The following is an 18,375-nucleotide window of genomic DNA, read 5'->3' on the forward strand; positions in this document are numbered from 1 at the left end:
TTCCTTCCTTCCTTCCTTCCTTCCTTCCTTCCTTCCTTCCTTTCTTCCTTCCTTCCTTCCTTCCTCAAAATGACCAATATGGAACTATGTTTTACATGATTGTATATGTATAACCTATATCAGGTGGCTTACCATCTCAAGGAGGGGGTGAAGGAGAAAAGGAGTAATAGAATTTGGAACTTAAAATTTTTTTAAAGGTTAAAAAAACAGTCACCATAGAGGAAGCCACTTTCCATCTACCCACCTGCCAATGCACTCTTCTCAGAAAATTATTTGTATATGTTTTCCATTTAATTTTCTATGTTTGTAAAGCTCCCAGCAGTAGAATACAAACTCCTTCTGAGCAGGGAATGCTTTGTTTTGTTTTCTACATAATGAGCATCTAGTATAATGCCTGCAAAAAAATTAATAAATGCTTATTGAATGAAAAAAATTGTTCTGCCTTCATCCTAGACACCTGAGCATACTTGGTCTGGCCCAGCAACAATGATACTGAGAGTTAATGAAAATCTTTCCAGATCTTTTCCATTTTTATTTTTTTCCCCTTTCCAGTGTTCGCCTTAAATGTTCACCTTGAGATGACTTTGCTCAGTTGGGCCTTTTGCCAAGCTTTCTTTAGCTTTTCACATCTGTTTCCACTGCCACCTCATGAGTTCTACTCATGGTCATTCACTGCTTTTCTCCATGGGATGTTTCCTTTATAAAAAGATTTATTGTTGTCATTCATTTTTACATAAACAATTTCCTTTTAACTCCCCTCATTGAACTCTTCTTTGTAACAAGAAAGATTTAAGCAAAGCCAACTGACCCAGCAACCTCATCCTCCTGTGCATATTATATTTTACCACCTGAGAAAGGTGTGTTTGGGGCTAAAGAAGTTATCCTTGCTTCAGGACAGAGATTGTTCAGCACAATCCATCAGATTAGCAGCCTTAGTGTTGTCTTTTACATTATTGTAGTCATGCTGCTTGGCTCATAGGAGCCACTTAATAATTCCTTTATTGACTATATATAGTTCTTCGGCTTCTGGCTTTATTCACTCTGCATCACTTCATATGTCTTTGCATGTTGCTCTGAAATCTTTTTTTTTTTTTTGCTTTTTGGAGGGCAATTGGGGTTAAGTAACTTGCCCAAGGTTACACAGCTAGTTTTTCTGTGTGGGTGTTAAGTGTCTGAGGCCAGAACCAAACTCAGATCCTCCTGACTCTGGGGCCAGTGCTTTACTTACTCAGCCACCTAGCCGCCCCTGAAAACTTTTAAAAATTTATTTATTTTTAGTTTTTAACATTCGGTTCCATGAGCTTTTGAGTTTTAAATTTTCTCTGCCTCCTTCCCCACCTACTCCCCAAGACAACATACAGTCTGATATAGGTTCTATATATGTTCATATTAAACATTTTCACATTAGTCATGGTTTTAAAAAAAATGTATTTGTTTACTTTTAGTTTACAAGATTCAGTTCCACAGTCCCTTGAGTTTCAAATTGTCTCCCCCTTCTTCTCCTCCCCTCCACGCCCCCGGCATGGTGGCATGCAATCAGATATAGAATGTGCAAATACCTTCACATTAAACATTAGTCAGGTTGTAAAGAAGGATTATAACCAATGGAGTGAACAATGGGAAAGAGGGAACAAAACAAAACAAGAACAAGAAAGAGCAGGTAGCTTGCTTCAATCTGCACTCAGACTCTGTAGTTCTGGACAAGGGAGTTCAGACTACTGGGAAAAGATTTTGTGTCCTAAGATTTATTGCCTATGTTAATTTGTTCAATGTAATGTAGACTATATGCCATTAGTTTTTTTGTGTGTTTTAGCTACTGCCTTTTTTTCTGATGCATAATTTGATTAGTCAAAGGAAGCAGGGGGTCAAAGGAATGGAAAAGTTTGTGTGCAGTCTCAAAGCTTCAGAGGATATGATGTTCTTGTGTTCCTAATTCTGGCCAAGTTGGGAATACAAAGAAAGAAACTCATAGAGAAGGTAGAAGGGATGTGTGACAGTGAAAACTAATGATAAACTCAGCTTATGACTGAAATGCAGTCCATTGCAAGGGTGCTTCCTTTTTTAAAAAATTAATTTGTTTACTTTTAGTTTACAAGATTCAGTTCCACAATCCCTTGAGTTTCAAATTTTCTCCCCCATCCTCTCCTCCTCCCCCCCGCCCCATGGTGGTATGCAGTCAAATATAGGATCTGCAAATACCTTCACATTAAAAATTAGTCAGTTTGTAAAGAAGGATTACAATCGATGGAATGAACAATGGGAAAGAGGAAACAAAAGCAAACAAGAAAAAGAAAGAGAGCAGGTAGTTTGCTTCATTCTGCATTTGAACTCTGTAGTTCTTTCTCTGGATGTGGACATCTCTTTCCATCGTGAGCCTTTTGGAGTTGCCTTATAATCTTGCATTGCTGAGAAAAGCCCAGCCTATCAAAGCTGGTTGTCACATATGTGTCATGTCTGTAATTGTGTAAAATTTCTCCTGGTTCTGCTCTTCTCACGCAGCATCAGTTTGTATAAGTCTCTCCAGGTTATTATGAAGTCCATCTGCTCCTCATTTCTTATAGAAGAATAGTATTCCATTACATTTATTTTTTTTCATTTTTCAAATGCTTTATTAACTTCTGATTTACATCATTCATTTCCACCAGATTTTGAGTTACAAATTTTCTACCCATTTTTCCCTACCCACCACCCCAAAATAGCAGTCCCATAGGATATCCCTTCCTCCAATCTGCTCTCTCCCATATTTTCTCCCATACCCCTTTTGACTTTTCCAGTAGGGCATGGTGGATCTCTATGACCCAGTGCCTGTATATCTTATTTCCCAATTACATGTAAAATAGTATTAATAACAGTGTATATATATAAACATTTGATTTTAAAACTTTGAATTCCAGATTCATTCCCTTCCTCCCTTGTCACCCACCGTTACTGGGAAGATAAGCAGTTCAGTATAGGTTGTACATGTGTAGCTAATGCAAAACATTAACATAGTAGATACACTGTAAAAGACTGACTTTATTTCCCTCCCTCCTATCCCACTTCCCACTTGTTCTATTCTCTACTTTGATCCCATTCCTTTTCAAAAGTGGGTGCTTCCAACTTCCCTTCCCCCCAGCGTGCCCTCCCTTCCATCATTCCCCCTCTCGTCCCCTTCCCCCCTATTCTCCTATAGGGTGAGATACCCTATTTAGTGTGTATTTCATTTCCTCCCCAAGCCAAATTCAATGAGAATAAGGGTGACCTATTCCCTTTTCCCTTCCTATTCTTCCCCTCCATTGTAACCCTTGCCTCTTCTATATAGTTTACCCCATTCTCTCTCCATCTCCTCTCATTATATTCCTCTCTCACCTCTTAATTTGACCTTTTAAGTATCATCCCTTCCTATTGAATTGGTTCTGTGCCCTCTATCTATGTATACCTGTAAACATATATACACACATTCACATATGTATTCATATGCCCATATACCCTCATATACATACATACATACATACATACATATATATATATATATATATATATATATTTCTATTCCCTTCAACCATTTTCATACTGAGAAAAGTTTCATAAGTTACAATTATTGTTTTTCCATGTAGGAATGTTAATAGTTCAACTTTGATAAGTTCCTTATGATTTCTTTTCCCTGTTTACCTTCTCATGCTTCTCTTGCTTCTTGTATCTGAATGTCAAATTTTCTATTGAACTCTGTTTTTTTCATCAAGAATGCCTGAAAGTCCTCTATTTCATTGAATGACCATATTTTCCCCTGAAACATTATACTTAGTTTTGCTGGGTAGGTGATACTTGATTTTAATCCTGGCTCCTTTGACCTCTGGAATATCATTTTCCAAGCCCTTTGATTCCTTAATGTAGATGTTGATAGATCTTGTGTTATCCTGATTATGTTTCCACAATATTCAAATTGATTCTTCTTGGCTGCTTGTAAGATTTTCTCCTTGATCTGGGAACTTTGGAACCTGGCTATAATATTCCTAGGAGTTTTATTTTGGGGATGTTTTTCAAGAGGTGATCAGTGAATTCTTTCAATTTCTATTTTGCCTTCTGGTTCTAAAATATCCGGGCAATTTTCCTTGAGAATTTCTTGAAAGATGATTTCTAGGTTCTTTTTTTGATCATGGCTTCCAGATCGTTCAATAATTTTTAAATTCTCTATCCTGGATCTATTTTCCAGGTCAGTGGTTTTTCCAATGAGATATTTCACATTTCCTTCTCTTCTTTCATTTGTTTGGATCTGTTTAATAGCATCTTGATTTCTCATAAAGTCATTAGTTTCCATTTCCTCCAATCGGATTCTGAAGGAATTATTCTCTTCAGTGAGCTCTTGAAATTCTTTTTCCATCTGGCAAATTTGGCTTTTTAAGGCATTCTTCTCCTCGTTGCCTTTTTGGGCCTCTTTTGCCATTTGAGTTAGTCCATTTTTTAGGGTGTTATTTTCTTCAGTCAGGTTGTTGATTCACTTTTTATTATTTTCTTGCATCATTCTCATTTCTCTTCCCAATTTTTTCTTTACTTCTCTTACTTGATTTTCAAAATCCTTCTTGAGCTCCTCCATGGCCTGTAACCAATTCATATTTTTCTTGGAAACTTTTGGTGCAGGAGTTCTGACTTTTTTGTCTTTCTCCCATTCCATGCTTTGATTCTTTTTGTCCCCAAAAAAGGAATCTAATGTTTGATTGCAGTGCTTGCTTTGCTTCCTTTGCTTGCTCATGTTGCCACTCAATTACTTAACTTTTGAGTTTCTTGCCACAGTAGAACTCTGCTTTGTCCCAAATCGCTGGGGTTTTTGCAGCTGCTGGAGCTATTAGTTGGGTGCCCTTTCTGCAGCCCCCACAAGCTTGGCACCTGGTCACACACCTCAGGACCTCCACACTAGACAGTGATCCAGATCCAAACAGGTTAAAGCAAGACTAATTACTCTCTGAATGGTCACTTGTTCCCTCTATGATCTGCAGGCCAGGAGCTCAGAAGCAGCCAAGTGGCAGTGGCTGCACAGCCACTGTGCCTCTGCCACTTCTCACTCCAGAGGGCAGGGGCTGGACTATGCTTGCTCCTCTGTCCTCCCCAGTTTCAACAGAGTTCTACACTGACCTTTTACTTTGTCTTTAGCACTCATGGGTTGATAATTCTGGAAACTGCCACAGCTGCTGGTGATCCACTCTCCCAAAGTCTGCTCCAGCCACTGCTGGTTGGGGCCACCCTGAGGCTAAAATCATGGGCTCACTCAGGGCTGGGCTTGGCTCACAGCATGCTGTGATGGAACCTTCCTGTAGGCCTTCCAGGCTGCCTTCAGTGGGAGATTTGTTTCTGTCACTTTGTTTTGTAGCTCTAAAATTTGTTTAGAGTCATATTTTATAGGTATTTGAGGTGGTTATGGGGAGGAGCTCACAGAGTTTTCCTGGTTCTATGCTGCCATTTTGGCTCCATCCCCACCCCCAGATAAATATTTAATGAAAAGATTTATTCCCTCCAATTTTTCCTCTTTTTCTAGTTGAATTTACTTTACTCAAGCTTTTAAAAAAATTTTGTGCAATTGAAAGGGTCTATTTTACTTTTTCCTCCATCTTTCACTCCAACTATGGTCATGAAAGGTTCCTCTTTCCCTTTAAACAATAATGTGACCTTTTAGATTTTGGTCAATTATCCATTCAGAACTCATTGTTATCTATGGTGTAAGATGTTAGTATAACCCAAATTTTCTGCCAAACCACGTTTCAGTTTTCCCAATAGACATTGCCAAATGCAGAGTCCTCCCTGAGGCTTCTCAAACACTGAGCTGCCATTCTTCATTGTTTCTGATTCCTGCTTATCTAGTTTGCTCCACTCATCTATTTTTCTATTAAGCAGCATCAAACAGTTTTGACAATTATTGCTTTGTAACATTGTTTTAAAACCATGACACCTTCATTTCAGCTGTTTTTAAGAATTATTATTATTTTTCCTGAGATTCAGGATGAGGGAGTCTTAACTTTTTGTGTGTGCATGAACTTCTTTGGCAGTCTGATGAAACCCATGGACCCATCCTCATTATAATGTTTTCAAATACAAAAAATAAAATACATATGGTTAGAAAGGAACCCAATATTAGTGAAACACAATCATAAAAATGTTTTTAAAGAGAAATTCATAGATGCCAGGTTAAGAACTCCTGTCCTTGGGGCATCTAGGTGGTGCAGTGAATAGAGCACCAGCCCTGGAGTCAGAAGTACCTGAGTTCAAATCTGGCCTCAGACATGGAACACTTACTAGCTGAGTGACTTTGGGCAAGTCACTTAACCCCAATTGCCCTCCAAGAGGCCAAAAAACCCCCCCAAAACTCCAAACCAAGAACTCCTGTCCCTCATTTGGGGGTCTGATTCTATCAGGTAACTCACTGGCAGTTTGGTGTAACATTAAATCTCCAAATTACTTCAGGTAGTACCATCATTTTTATCACACTGGCAAATTTGGAGACTCGGCTGGGTTTCAAGAGAAAGGAAGAAGCAGTTTCTTGGGTCCCTTGACCTGCTTAGGGAGAAGCCTAAGAAAATTGATAACCTTTTAACTTGATTTTAAAGAAAAAAGAAAATCAAAGTACTGAAATAAAAAGTGAGAGTAAACCAAACAAACATGAAGGAAATAAAAAGAATTAACAGAATTTATTACATACAATTATAGCAAAACCAAGAATTTAAAGGAATTGGATGTTTAACCACAAAATTATCAAATATCCAAGCTAAAGAATTTTAAAATAGAGTTCTTAAGCCAAGCTCAGTGAATTTTAACAAGGTCAGCAAACATCTAAGTGCTTATTATTAAGGCACTATGCTAAGCTTTTTACAAGTATCTCATTTGATCTTAACAATACTAGTAAGGTAATGGGTATTCTTAATACCCCCAATTTACAGATGAGGAAACTGAGGCAGAGTTTAAGTGACTTATTCAAGGTCATATAGCTAGTAAGTGTCTTCAGCTGGATGTGAACTCTGGTCTTCCTGTCTCAAGCCCATCATACCTCTAGCTGCCTCTGCTGAATCAGTAGTGTTTTTTTTACTTATGTTGGAATGAATGCCAGCATCAAAGAAAGACTGGAACCACTGCTTAGGGAGGGCAAATGTGATGATAATGGGAGGCAGTAAGGAGACTGAATTAATCAACTTTTGTTTCATACATAGAACCCCCTCCCACCCCTGCCCCCCCAAATCAAACAAAGAAGAGACAAGGAGTGTGTATGACATCATTGTAATGATAAATGGACGGGACAAAGAAAGGACCAAAGATATTCTGGCTCCAGAAACTCTGCCTTGAATTATCCACCTCGCTCCAATGAAAACTAGGGAGAGGAAAGAGAGCAAAAAATAGATTAAAAGTGATTCCGAAGTATAAAAGTCATGGCCGAGGGCTTAGAGATTTTATGGAAGCCTCACGTTTATAGATCAAGGAGATTTTCTTCAAGAACAGAATCAGGATGTGATGGATGTAGCAAGAGCTGGATAACATCCCCTAAAATGAAATCTACTGCATTTTGACTGGAAATAATTGGTTACTGAAGTGAAAGTAATTTCTGAATCAGTTCTCTGTATATATAGGGGTTTTACTGGCTAGGTTTCTTTCTCAAAGACCAAGCCTTAATACCAATTCACTCTGGAGCTCATAGATTGGACAATGGGTTCCTGCCCTCCTAGCACAGATTGAATGGTAATACTAAACACCGTGTTTCCCCTATAATAAGACACTGTCTTATTAATTTTTTTTGGACAGAAAAACACCAGAGGGCTTATTTTCAGGGGAGGGCTTATTTTAATGAACACCGACAGCAATTTTAATAAACAGGTAAATGTGAACAAAAAAATGTACCTTTATTCAATAATGAATTCAATAAAGAACAGGATGACGTGCTCACTGCTGCAGCTCTGATTGGATGCAGCTCAGAGTGCGGCGTGCGTTTCACCCGGGGGGGGGGGGGGGGGGGGGCATACAGAGGGGGCCGTAATGTAGGGGGTAGAGCAGGGGATCACCTTCACTACAGTAGCAATCTCAATAGGGCTTATTTTCGGGGGAGGGCTTATTTTAGAGGAATCTTACACAGTAAGGGGAGGGCTTATTTTCGGGATAGGTCTTATTATCAGGGAAACACGGTAGTAACTGCTTCTCTTTTGGCCAGGAAGCCTGAGGGTCTTCCCCTCCTAGTTTTATATATGTGTGTACACACGTTATTTATTAAAGGGGCCATCCCTTTGTTGAATGGGTGTTACTTCACTCAAAGTGAGGACCTGAAAGGCCTAAGCCTAAAAGGGTCAGGGTCTCCCATTGCATCCTGGGCCATCTCCAGTTGTCTTCATGAATATCAGGCCACCAGACCCAGAGGCTGTGGAGGGGAAAGTGAGGCTGGTGACCTTGTACAGCCCTCCCTCACTCAAAGTCCACTACAAGTCATGTCATCATCTCCCTGATGCCATTGTCCTCTTCCATAATAAAGGACAAACACAGGACCATTGAGGTGTGAGGGGAAAGACCAAACTCAGTAGAAATTGAAAGAAAAATGTATCAGTAAATTAGAACAACTATGTCAAACTATTTAAATGACCTGGATAGAGGAAAGGACATCAACATTAATTATGATTTGCAGTGAGTAAGAGCACCAGCCCCAGAGTCAGGATGACCTGGGATTGAATCCGGGCTCTGATACTTAGCACCAGACCCAGAAATAACTGGCCGTGTAACCTTCAGCAAGTTACTTAACCCCAATTGCTTAGGGGTGGCCAGGTGGCTCAGCAAGTAAGAGCACCGGCTCCAGTGTCGGGATGACCTGGGATCGAATCTGGCTCAGGCACTTAGCACCACACCCAGAAATAATTGGTCATGTAACCCTGATCAAGTTACTTAACCCCAATTGCTTAGGGGTGGCCAGGTGGCTCAGCAAGTAAGATCACCAGCCCCAGAGTCAGGATGACCTGGGATCGAATCTGACTCAGACACTTAGCACCACACCCAGAAATAATTGGTCATGTAACCTTGATCAAGTTACTTAACCCCAATTGCTTAAAAACAAACAAAAACCTACTATATAAATGTTAGCAATTATTTAAAGTTTAACTGATTTAAATTAACTGCCCAAAGCTAGAAACCATCTCACCAAGCAAACACTTGATCACCTTACCTTGAATTAAAGAATGCATTTATTAAGTGTTTACTGTATACAAAGCTATTGGAAGCTAGGTGGCACAGTGAAGAATGCTGGCCCTGGAGTTAGGAAGAACCAAGTTCAAATCTGACTTCAGGGGCGGCCAGGTAGCACAGCGAGTAAGAGCACCGGCTCCAGTGTTGAGAAGACCTGGAGATCGAATCCCGGGCTCAGACACTTAGCACCCACCCAGAAACACCTGGCCGTGTAACCTTGAGCAAGTTACTTAACCCCAATTGCTTAGGGGCGGCCAGGTGGCTCAGCGAGTAAGAGCACCGGCTCCAGTGTTGGGACGACCTGGAGATCGAATCCCGGGCTCAGACACTCAGCACCACACCCAGAAATAACTGGCCGTGTAACCTTGAGCAAGTTACTTAACCCTGATTGCTTAATTAAAAAAAAAATCTGACTTCAGAGACACTAGCTCTGTGGCCTGAGTAAGTCACTTATTCCTGTTTGCCTCGGTTTCCTCATTTGTAAAAAGGAGCTGGAGAAGGAAATGGCAACCCATTCAGGTCAGTATCTTTGCGAAGAAAACCCCAAATGGGTTCATGAAGAGTGGGACGGGCCTGAAAAAGACTGAACAGGCATTGCCGTGCCAGCTAGGTGGCACTGTGGACAAGGCGTCCAGCCTTTCACAACTTTCCCCATCACTGGCGTGAAAATGAATGAGAATTTGGGGGGAGTTTTGTGGGAGTTGCAGATGACACGCGAAGTCCAGCAGATTACACAGAAAAGGTTTAGAAACTCAGAAATGCATAACGTGTGTATATCTATATACACATATATTATACATATGTGTGTACAGTATTGTATAATGTCAACATGTTTTATCTTTTAGTACCATAAAAATTCAGACTTCTGATATAAAGAGAGACAGAGGAACAGAGAATGAATCATCACCATTTACAGACAACAAAATGATTTTCTTAGAAAACGCTGGAGAATCATTAAAGGACTGGTAGAAAAGCTTCATTAAAGCAGAAGGAGGCAAAGATCTACAAAAATGGTCAACTTTTCTATATAGCAAAAGCAAAAACCAGAAGAAATGACAGAAAGGAAAGTCTTGTCTAAAACAACTACAAAACAGATATCTGGGAGTCTACCTAAGACACAGCCAAGACATATAAATACAAACACAAAGCACTTTACTGAAATAAAGGAAGACAAATAATTGGAAAGATATTCATTGCTCGTGGTTAGGTTAAGCCAATATAATACAAAATAGTGATACTACCTATTATAAATTTATTTACAGATTTGGTGTAATACCAATTAAACTATCAAGGGATTATTTTGTTGGCGTTCAGTCACTTCAATAATATCTGACTCTTCATGACCCCTTTTGAGTTTTTCTTGGCAAAGATACTGGTTTGCCATTTTCTTCTCCAGTCCCCAGATGAGGAGACTGGGGCAAGCAGGGTTAAGTGACTTGCCCAGGGTCACACAGCTAGTAAGTGTCAGAGGCCAGATTTGAAGTCAGGAAGACTCCTGGCCTAGCACTCTATCCACTGTGCCCCTTAGCTGCCCCCAGTGGGTTTGTACAGTGTAGTAACTTTTCCAATATAATCTGAAAATCCTTTTCAGAATGGTTGGGTCAGTTCACAGCTCTATCAACTGCTTTAGTGTGCCTGTTCCACAGTCCTCCAACAGCTGTTATTTTCATCCTGATGATTTCAGGTAAAATCTGGGTCATTTTTGTGTGTTTTTAATTCTTAGTGATTTGGAACATTCATACAGTTGTTAACAGTTTGATTAAAAAAAAAACCCCAGCCTGTTGACATCATTTGGCCATGTTTCTCCATGATTAGGGAATGGTTCTCAGTATTCTGTACTTGTACCAATTTCCTACATACCCTAGATATTGGTCCTTTATCAGAGACAACTGCTATATAAAATGTTTTCAAATTATTCTCATTTATTTTTTAAAAGTTTTATTTATGCCTTTTCTTTTTACAACATAGTTGCTTCGAATTATACCATCTCCACTGTGGCTCTAATCTGAACCTTCTCTTGTATCAAAGAAAGACAGTTAAGCAAATAAAGTCAATGCAATGACCTCGACTCACAAAGTAACATTCTGTCCCAGCAGTTCCGGGCCCCTGGGGCCCATCTTCATTTGCTCTTCTGATGTTCTTTGAAGTTTCACTGCTTAGTTACTGTTTCCTTGTTCTGGTTCTACCAATCTTCCTGTGTTTCTGAGAATTCCTCATATTCATTACTTCTTGCAACAAAATGATATTTCTTACATTCATGGATGTTATCCAGCCCTTTCCCAAACAGGCACCTACTTTGTTTCCAGTTCTTTGCTACCACACACACACAGAGCTGCCATGAATATTTTGGTATATACTCAATCTGATTCTTTCTGATTGACATTGGGAGGGGCTATGAATGGTGTGATCAATTTAGTCACATTTCACATATAATATTAGTTATACAGAATGGTTGGGCCAATTCACATCTCTACCAAAAGTTCATTCGTATGCCTATGTTCCCTCAGCTCCCTCAACAGTGACTGCTCTCATTTTTTGGTCATATTCATCAACTTGTAGGGTTTGAGGTAAAATCTCTTAAATGTTTTTTTAAATTTGTATTTCTCTTGTGATGAGTAAGTCAGGAGTATGTTTTCATCTGGCCATTATGGTTCCAATTTTTTTTAAACTATGTATACCTTCTGACCACTTAGGTATTTTTGTGTGTGTTATACTATCTTGTTAATTCCCTGGACATCTTGGATTATCAGACTTTTATCAGCGGTATTTGACAACGATCCACCCCACCCCCACCCCCAGTGTAGAGTTTCTCTTCTTGTTCTTGTGGCATCACTTTTGTTTGTGCAAAACCTTTTTTAAATTTTATGTAACTTAATTGTCTCTTTAGTCTTAAGTGGATCGTTTCAATCTATGGTTTGGTCAAGAATTCTTCACTATAATTGTAAAAAAAAAAAAGACAATTCCTTCTTTTCCCCTTTATTTTTAATGGTGTGACCATTTATAGCCAAGGCACATATCCATCTGTAGCTTATTTTGGCATGAATTGCAGGTCTAAAGCTCATTTCTGCCACATATTTCCAATTTTCCCAGTTCTTGGGAGTCCTTACCATAGAAGTCTGTGTTCTTGGATTCAATGAATTCTAGGCTACTCATTCAAATCTTTCTGGGTTCTTTTGTGCAGGAGTTATTAAAATATGGAATCAAGGCTCTATATTTCATCATTTTTTTTCTGGAATGCCAACAGTTCTCAGATTGTCTCATCAGCCACTATCTTCAGCGTCAGTCACTCTTCTTTTGTCCACAGAGACTTCAGTTGTCCTTCCAATTTTCAGCCTTGTCCTATTATTCCTTTTTGCATATTGGAATGTCTGAATTATATCTCTGCTACTTCCTTTTTAGTGGAGTCACTGAAATTAAGATTTCTACTTTCTCAACTATTAATTTTCCTGTTTATCTTTTTAAATTCTATTGGATGAGCTCCAGTGTCCCTTCTAAAATTTTCAATTCTTTTTAACAGCTTTTCAGTCACTTTGGGGGTCTTTGTGGTAGTTCCATTTTCATGGGTGGGGGGCGTCTATTATTCTCTTCTTCTGGAGATGTCTCATTAACATTCTTTTACCTAATATTATTTCTTTATTATCACTGGAGCTCTTTTTTTGTATGCTCAATACTACATTCTGACTGCATTTTTCTTCTGCAAGGTTTTTCCTTCTAAGGATTTTCTTCCCTCTATATTTTGGGGGTTTTCTTTTACTTTTGGCAAATATATTACTCTTTTGAAGTGATAAAAGGCAACAAGACTGACTTAAAACCACTCATTTCTTTCCCACATACAACATTTGTAGGCATTCCCTACAGAGTGATTTCCATAGTGGTAAGGCCTGAAAGGTTTTCCACATTCACTACATTCTTAGGTTTCTGTCCAGGATGGATTTTCTGAAATTCAAGATCTCACCCTTCATACATAAGGCTTTGCCATATTCATTATATTAATGAATACTTCTCCAGGTAACATTTAAAAAATATGTTGAATACAGGCTTAGCTCCAACTGAAGGCTGATTCACATTCCTTAAATTCATAGGCTCTTTCTCCACTATGAATTCTTTTGTGATTATTAAGGGATGAACAGTTGGTGAATGCCTTTCCACATTCTTTGCATTTATAAGGCTTCTCTCCACTATGCATTCTCTGATGTTTGGTAAGATTGGAGCTATTGCTGAAGGCCTTCCCACATTCCTTACATTCATAAGGCTTCTCTTCAGTGTGAATTCTCTGGTGTCGAGTCAGGGATGACATTTGCCTGAAGGCTTTGCCACATTCTTTACAAGTATAAGGCTTCTCTCCAGTGTGAATTCTATGATGTTGAGTAAACAAGGAGCTTTTTCTGAAGGCTTTGCCACATTCTAGACATTTATAAGGTTCCTCTCCAGTGTGAATTCTAATATGTTCAGTAAGAGATGAGCTCCAGTTGAAGGCCTTCCCACATTCCTTACATTGATAAGGTTTCTCTCCACTATGAATTCGTTCATGCTTAACAAGGGAGGACTGGTTGGTGAAAGCCTTCCCACACTGCTTACACTGATAAGGTTTTTCCCCAGTGTGAATTCTCTGATGTTTAGTAAGATTTGATCTCTGAATAAAGGCTGTCCCACATTTCTCACATTCATAGGGTTTCTCTCCACTATGAGTTCTTTCATGTTTAATAAGGGAGGCCCGGTTGGTGAAGGCCTTCCCACATTCCTTACATTTATAAGGTTTTTCTCCAGTGTGAATTCTATGATGTTGTGTGAGGGATGAGCTCCAGTTGAAGGCCTTCCCACATTCCTTACACTGATAAGGTTTTTCTTTAGTGTGAACTCTCTGGTGTTGAGTAAGGGATGAATTGCAGCTGAAGGCCTTCCCACATTCTTTACATTTATAGAGTTTCTCTCCAGTATGAAGTCTCTGGTGTAGAATAAGGTTTGTATGCCTTGTGAAGACCTTACCACATTCCTCACAATCATAGAATTGATCTTTTTTATGTACTCTCTTATGTTGATTAAGATGTGTGTGGTGATATGGGAACTTCTCCCACAACCTGATATCTTTGACAGGATCCTCCCCAAATGTGCAGCTTTGGGAAAAATCCCCATTGAATCTTTCTAACATCCCAGGTGATTCTTGATTTGAAGGTAACTCCTGGTTCTCAAATCTAGTATCCCAGGCTGAAAGAAATTGAGAATGAAAGTAATTTTAATTTCAGTTGTAAGGGAACTCAGGTCGCTAATCTAAGCTTCACCACAGTCATGAATATTGCTAGCCCAAAAGAGATCATGCCATCTTAGGCTACACCAGAAGGTGCTTAGGGTCCTTAGACTAGTGGCCATACTGTATTCTGCCTTGGTCAGACTACATTTTGAGTAATAAATTAAGTGGTGCATTGTTAAGTTCAGTGAACACAGCAGGGAAAGGGGGATGCCAATGGGCCCTGAGGTCACATGAGGACTAGCTGAAAAACCTAAAGAAGAAAAGACTGAGGGGGAATCTGAGAACTGTCTTCCAATATTTGAGGGCAGCCAAATGGGAGAGTGATGACGGAATCAGAGAGTTTTAGAGTTGGAAAGGACTCAGCTGGATGAGGGGAGAGAAGTGACCTCATCCAGCCTGTACCAGAAAAAAAAGAATCCCTGAATTAGAACATACATGACATATTGTGTTGATCCAGGTTCCCCTCACAGTCTTCCATTCTATTGTGGGCAAATCATTAGGAAATAATTCTTAACATCAGCCTAAAGTTTCCTCTTGTGATTTCTATACCGGGCTCCTAACTCTGCCCCAGAGCAGAACAAATCTCCCTCTTTCACATGACAATCCTGCAGCTATGAAAACATGGCCCTCATTTCCCTGAGCTTTGCCAGCTCCTCCAGCTGATGCTTAGGGTACCGTAGCCCTTGGCCTTGCGAAGTGCTCCCCTCTGTACTGTCTTGAGCTTATCAACATCCTTCCCTAAAAGTGGCAGACCCAGACCCCCTAAAGTGAAATGGACTGCCAGAGATGGCAGTGACTGAAGAATTAGGCTAAGATTAAGTTTTAAATCTCTTGACTCATGCTTCCATGCTCTCTGTAGTTTAGCACATGCCTGAAGGTTTCCTGGTCTTGGGGCAGAGAATGAAGAAACTGCTCCATGATGAGATCCAAGAAGGGTCAATAAGGACATTAGGACCTTGACAGACCTATAAAATGTCCCTGCCCTCCAGAGCTTGGGCAGAAGGGATTAGCTGGGGAGAGGAACCACAGGAAAAGGAAGCAGGTAGAAGGCCCACTTATGTAGTGGGGTGGGAGGACATCGAGAACAGGGATCCTGTCACAGGTCGAGAACCATAAGGGACTTTGGAGACCAACTAATCCCAAATCCATATTTTGCAGAGAAGGCAACAGAAGCTCAGAAAGAAGAATGACTTGGCCAAAGTCCCCCTTTGAGGAATTGGGGTCACAGGGACTAAGGACCTCAAATGTCAGAACTGGAGGCATACTTTACTCCAAGAATTCCATGTGAGAGGGAACAGTTAAGGACATTATTGCTGCAGGGTCTCTGGGGAACACCGCCCCCCCCCATCCCCCCCACCCCCCGGTCTGGGAGCATAGACCAAGTGCTCAGGAGGCCACAGCCAAAACCACCTTAACCTCAGACTTGGGGAGAGGGCTGGGAAATCTACCACCAGTAGGCACTGGCTCCAACCCTCATCTTACCCTGCTGTACCAGCCATCACTTTGACGTGGCCATACCTAACTGACCGTATGGGCGGCTCCACGCACTGGCTCCTGGCTGCCTGCTGGCACTTCTTGGGGCCTCTCTCTTCAGATCCCATGCCAAGGGCTCTTCTTTCCCTTGTTCCAACCAGGAGATCAAGTCTGATTGGGGATCCAGAAACCCTGAGTATGGGGGAGAAGATGAGAAGGCTCTCTAGGTGCTAAGGTCACATTTCCCTTCTGGTCCTGCAGGTTCACAACTTCAGAGTCAGCCTTGACGCCTCCCTCAGCTGCCAAGTGTTACTACATTCCCAATGTATCTCCCACTGTCCCCTTGTGTCCACTCTTTATCATCACCACTTCAGGCCAGGCCCTTATCGCTGCTTGCCTCAATGATTTCAACAGCCAAATCATTGGTCTTCTTGTGTCCTGTCTTCCCATCTTCAGGACATACTCCATGTCACTGCCAACTGGTCTCAACCACAGGTCTGACGGGGTCATCCCTGTTCTCTTGAGGTGCCCCTGGCTGCTGCCCACCATGATGAGGCTCCAATCTAACTGTCTGGCATCATCCCATGTTACTTCCCCTCTGCACCCTCTGGTCCATCCAAGCCAGCCTCCTTGTCATTCCTCGCACACAGTATTCCCTCTGTTCTCCAGGCCTGGAATGCCCCTCTCCAACTCTGGGAATCCCTGGGTTCCATCAAGACTCAGCTCAGGGACCACTGTCTCCATGAAGCCTTCCTGGATCTTCCCCCCAATCACCTGGTCTGTGTGATTGTGTCTGTGCTGATCTATCTACTACTTGTTCCCTCCAGAGACTTTAAGATCTTTGAGGGCAGGGATGACTTTGGTTTGGTCTTTGTACACCAAGTGCCCAGTACTCAGTAGGGCTTAATAAATGCTTATTATTTCCCTGAAGTCAGAAAGGGGCACAGGATTTTCTTCAAAAGAAGAATGGGAAGAGGCAAGAGGAGTGTGGGCTTCAAACACTAGGCTATAGCACCCTCAATATGACCATACAACCACCTAGTCATAGATGCTGGGAAGGGCCACCAAAGTTGGCTGTTTTGACCTCCCATTCAAAGCATGCATCTCTAGGACATTTCTCAGAACCAGCCATTCAACCTCCCTCCCTTCCTAAAGACTTCCCTCCCATGACAGTAAGACTTCATTCCTAAGATAGGGAAGGAGAGGGGTGGTGGGCTGAAGCCAGACAAGGCCTGGGTGGAACACATTTGTGCCCCTCTCACAGTAGTACCATAGAGAAACTGCTCACCCTTTCTAGACTTCATTTTCCACTACAATAAAGGGACAGCACAAGATGGGTCATCTCCAACCACCCTCCCCATACTAACATTCTACAGTTTTGTCTTTGTTAGGGCAAAACTGAATGTTCCATTGCTAGTGGGGAGAAGAGTGACCTTCCACCTGTGGAAGTCTCAGCCAGACTGTCCTTGGGGACAGTCCCCTGCCACAGGGGCCAAGACCTAAGAGGGAGAGTACAGGAGGAGACACATACCCTGTGTCTGAGTCCAAGAGAGGATGGGGTCTCTCTTTCAGAACTTGGGCTGAGCACTCAGGGCCCCAAGATTCTGTGCTGCTCACTTCTCAGCCCAGACTCCTGAAGGTAGAGCCTCATGGGAGGCAACCTTACCCAGGGACACCAGGTTCCTGTAGTTCTCCAGCATCACCTCCCTGTAGAGTTCCCTCTGAACAGGGCTCAGGAACCCCCACTCCTCCTGGGTAAAGTCCACAGACACATCCTTGAATGTCACTGCCTCCTGAAACACCAAACATATGCATGCTGGCCCGGTGGTCACCCCTGATAAAACCCTGGGGGTAAGGATGAGCCCAGGATGGACAGAGGCAGATCTGAAGAGGTTTTGGGGGCTCAAGCTGGTCCTGGTGAGTCAGGTTATCTGGGCTCTGGTTCCAACTCTGTTACTAACTTGGGGAAGGCTGGAAAAATAATTTTAACTCTATGAGCCTCAGTTTCCATTGTAAAACAAAGGGATATGGATCAAGACTGTCTCTAATGGACCTTTCTTTACTATTAGAGACAAGGAGGGCAGCCTCAGGTCTAGACAGGTTAGCTTGCTGCTAATTTTCATCGACCATCACCCCCCCAGCACTTGACCATAACTCAGGAGTTATGTCTATGGTCTGGAACCTGGGAAATCAATCCTACAGAGAAAAGAGACCCCCAACTCACCTGGACTCTGGCCAGCAGAACCCCAGAAGCCATTCCTTCTTCCTCTGGACTGTCCTCTCGAGAAATGGCACAATGGAAAGACAGCAAATCTGTGGGACAAGAGAGGAGTCATAACAAGGGAGCCCAGGCTGGCTGTTTAATTCAGGGATTCACCTAATTAGAAGTCTCCTGCCCCCAGGTAGGTGAGCCCAACCATCCCCTACACACACACACACACACACACACACACACACACACACACACACACACACAC

The 18,375-nt window shown here is 41.5% G+C and overlaps 1 protein-coding gene across 5 annotated transcripts in view; it reads right to left on the minus strand.

The window, feature by feature from the left end:
* Nucleotides 1-11,078: 11,078 nt before the first annotated feature.
* LOC138170837 (zinc finger protein 345-like) overlaps nt 11,079-18,375 on the minus strand; it is a 35,236-nt gene continuing 27,939 nt past the window's right edge. Inside the window, exons 2-6 of one of the 5 annotated variants that reach the window (XR_011170759.1) lie at nt 18,123-18,211; nt 17,565-17,691; nt 15,944-16,090; nt 12,852-14,382; nt 11,079-12,665 (exon numbers count right to left, since the gene is read on the minus strand). Coding sequence is in view for 4 of the 5 variants with exons in the window: in XM_069100341.1 (XP_068956442.1) it covers nt 13,217-14,382; nt 15,944-16,090; nt 17,565-17,691; nt 18,123-18,155 (1,473 nt within the window). In the remaining variant the exon portion in view is untranslated. Of the gene's footprint in view, nt 14,383-15,943; nt 16,091-17,564; nt 17,692-18,122; nt 18,212-18,375 lie in introns of those variants that run through there. The other 4 variants (XM_069100341.1, XM_069100342.1, XM_069100343.1 and 1 more) reach the window with 4 other exon arrangements.

The sequence above is a fragment of the Petaurus breviceps genome, unplaced genomic scaffold (genome assembly GCF_028583685.1).
Source record: "Petaurus breviceps papuanus isolate PSGF00001 unplaced genomic scaffold, PetGlider_PUasm1.0 398, whole genome shotgun sequence".
In the NCBI taxonomy this organism is placed as follows: domain Eukaryota; kingdom Metazoa; phylum Chordata; class Mammalia; order Diprotodontia; family Petauridae; genus Petaurus; species Petaurus breviceps.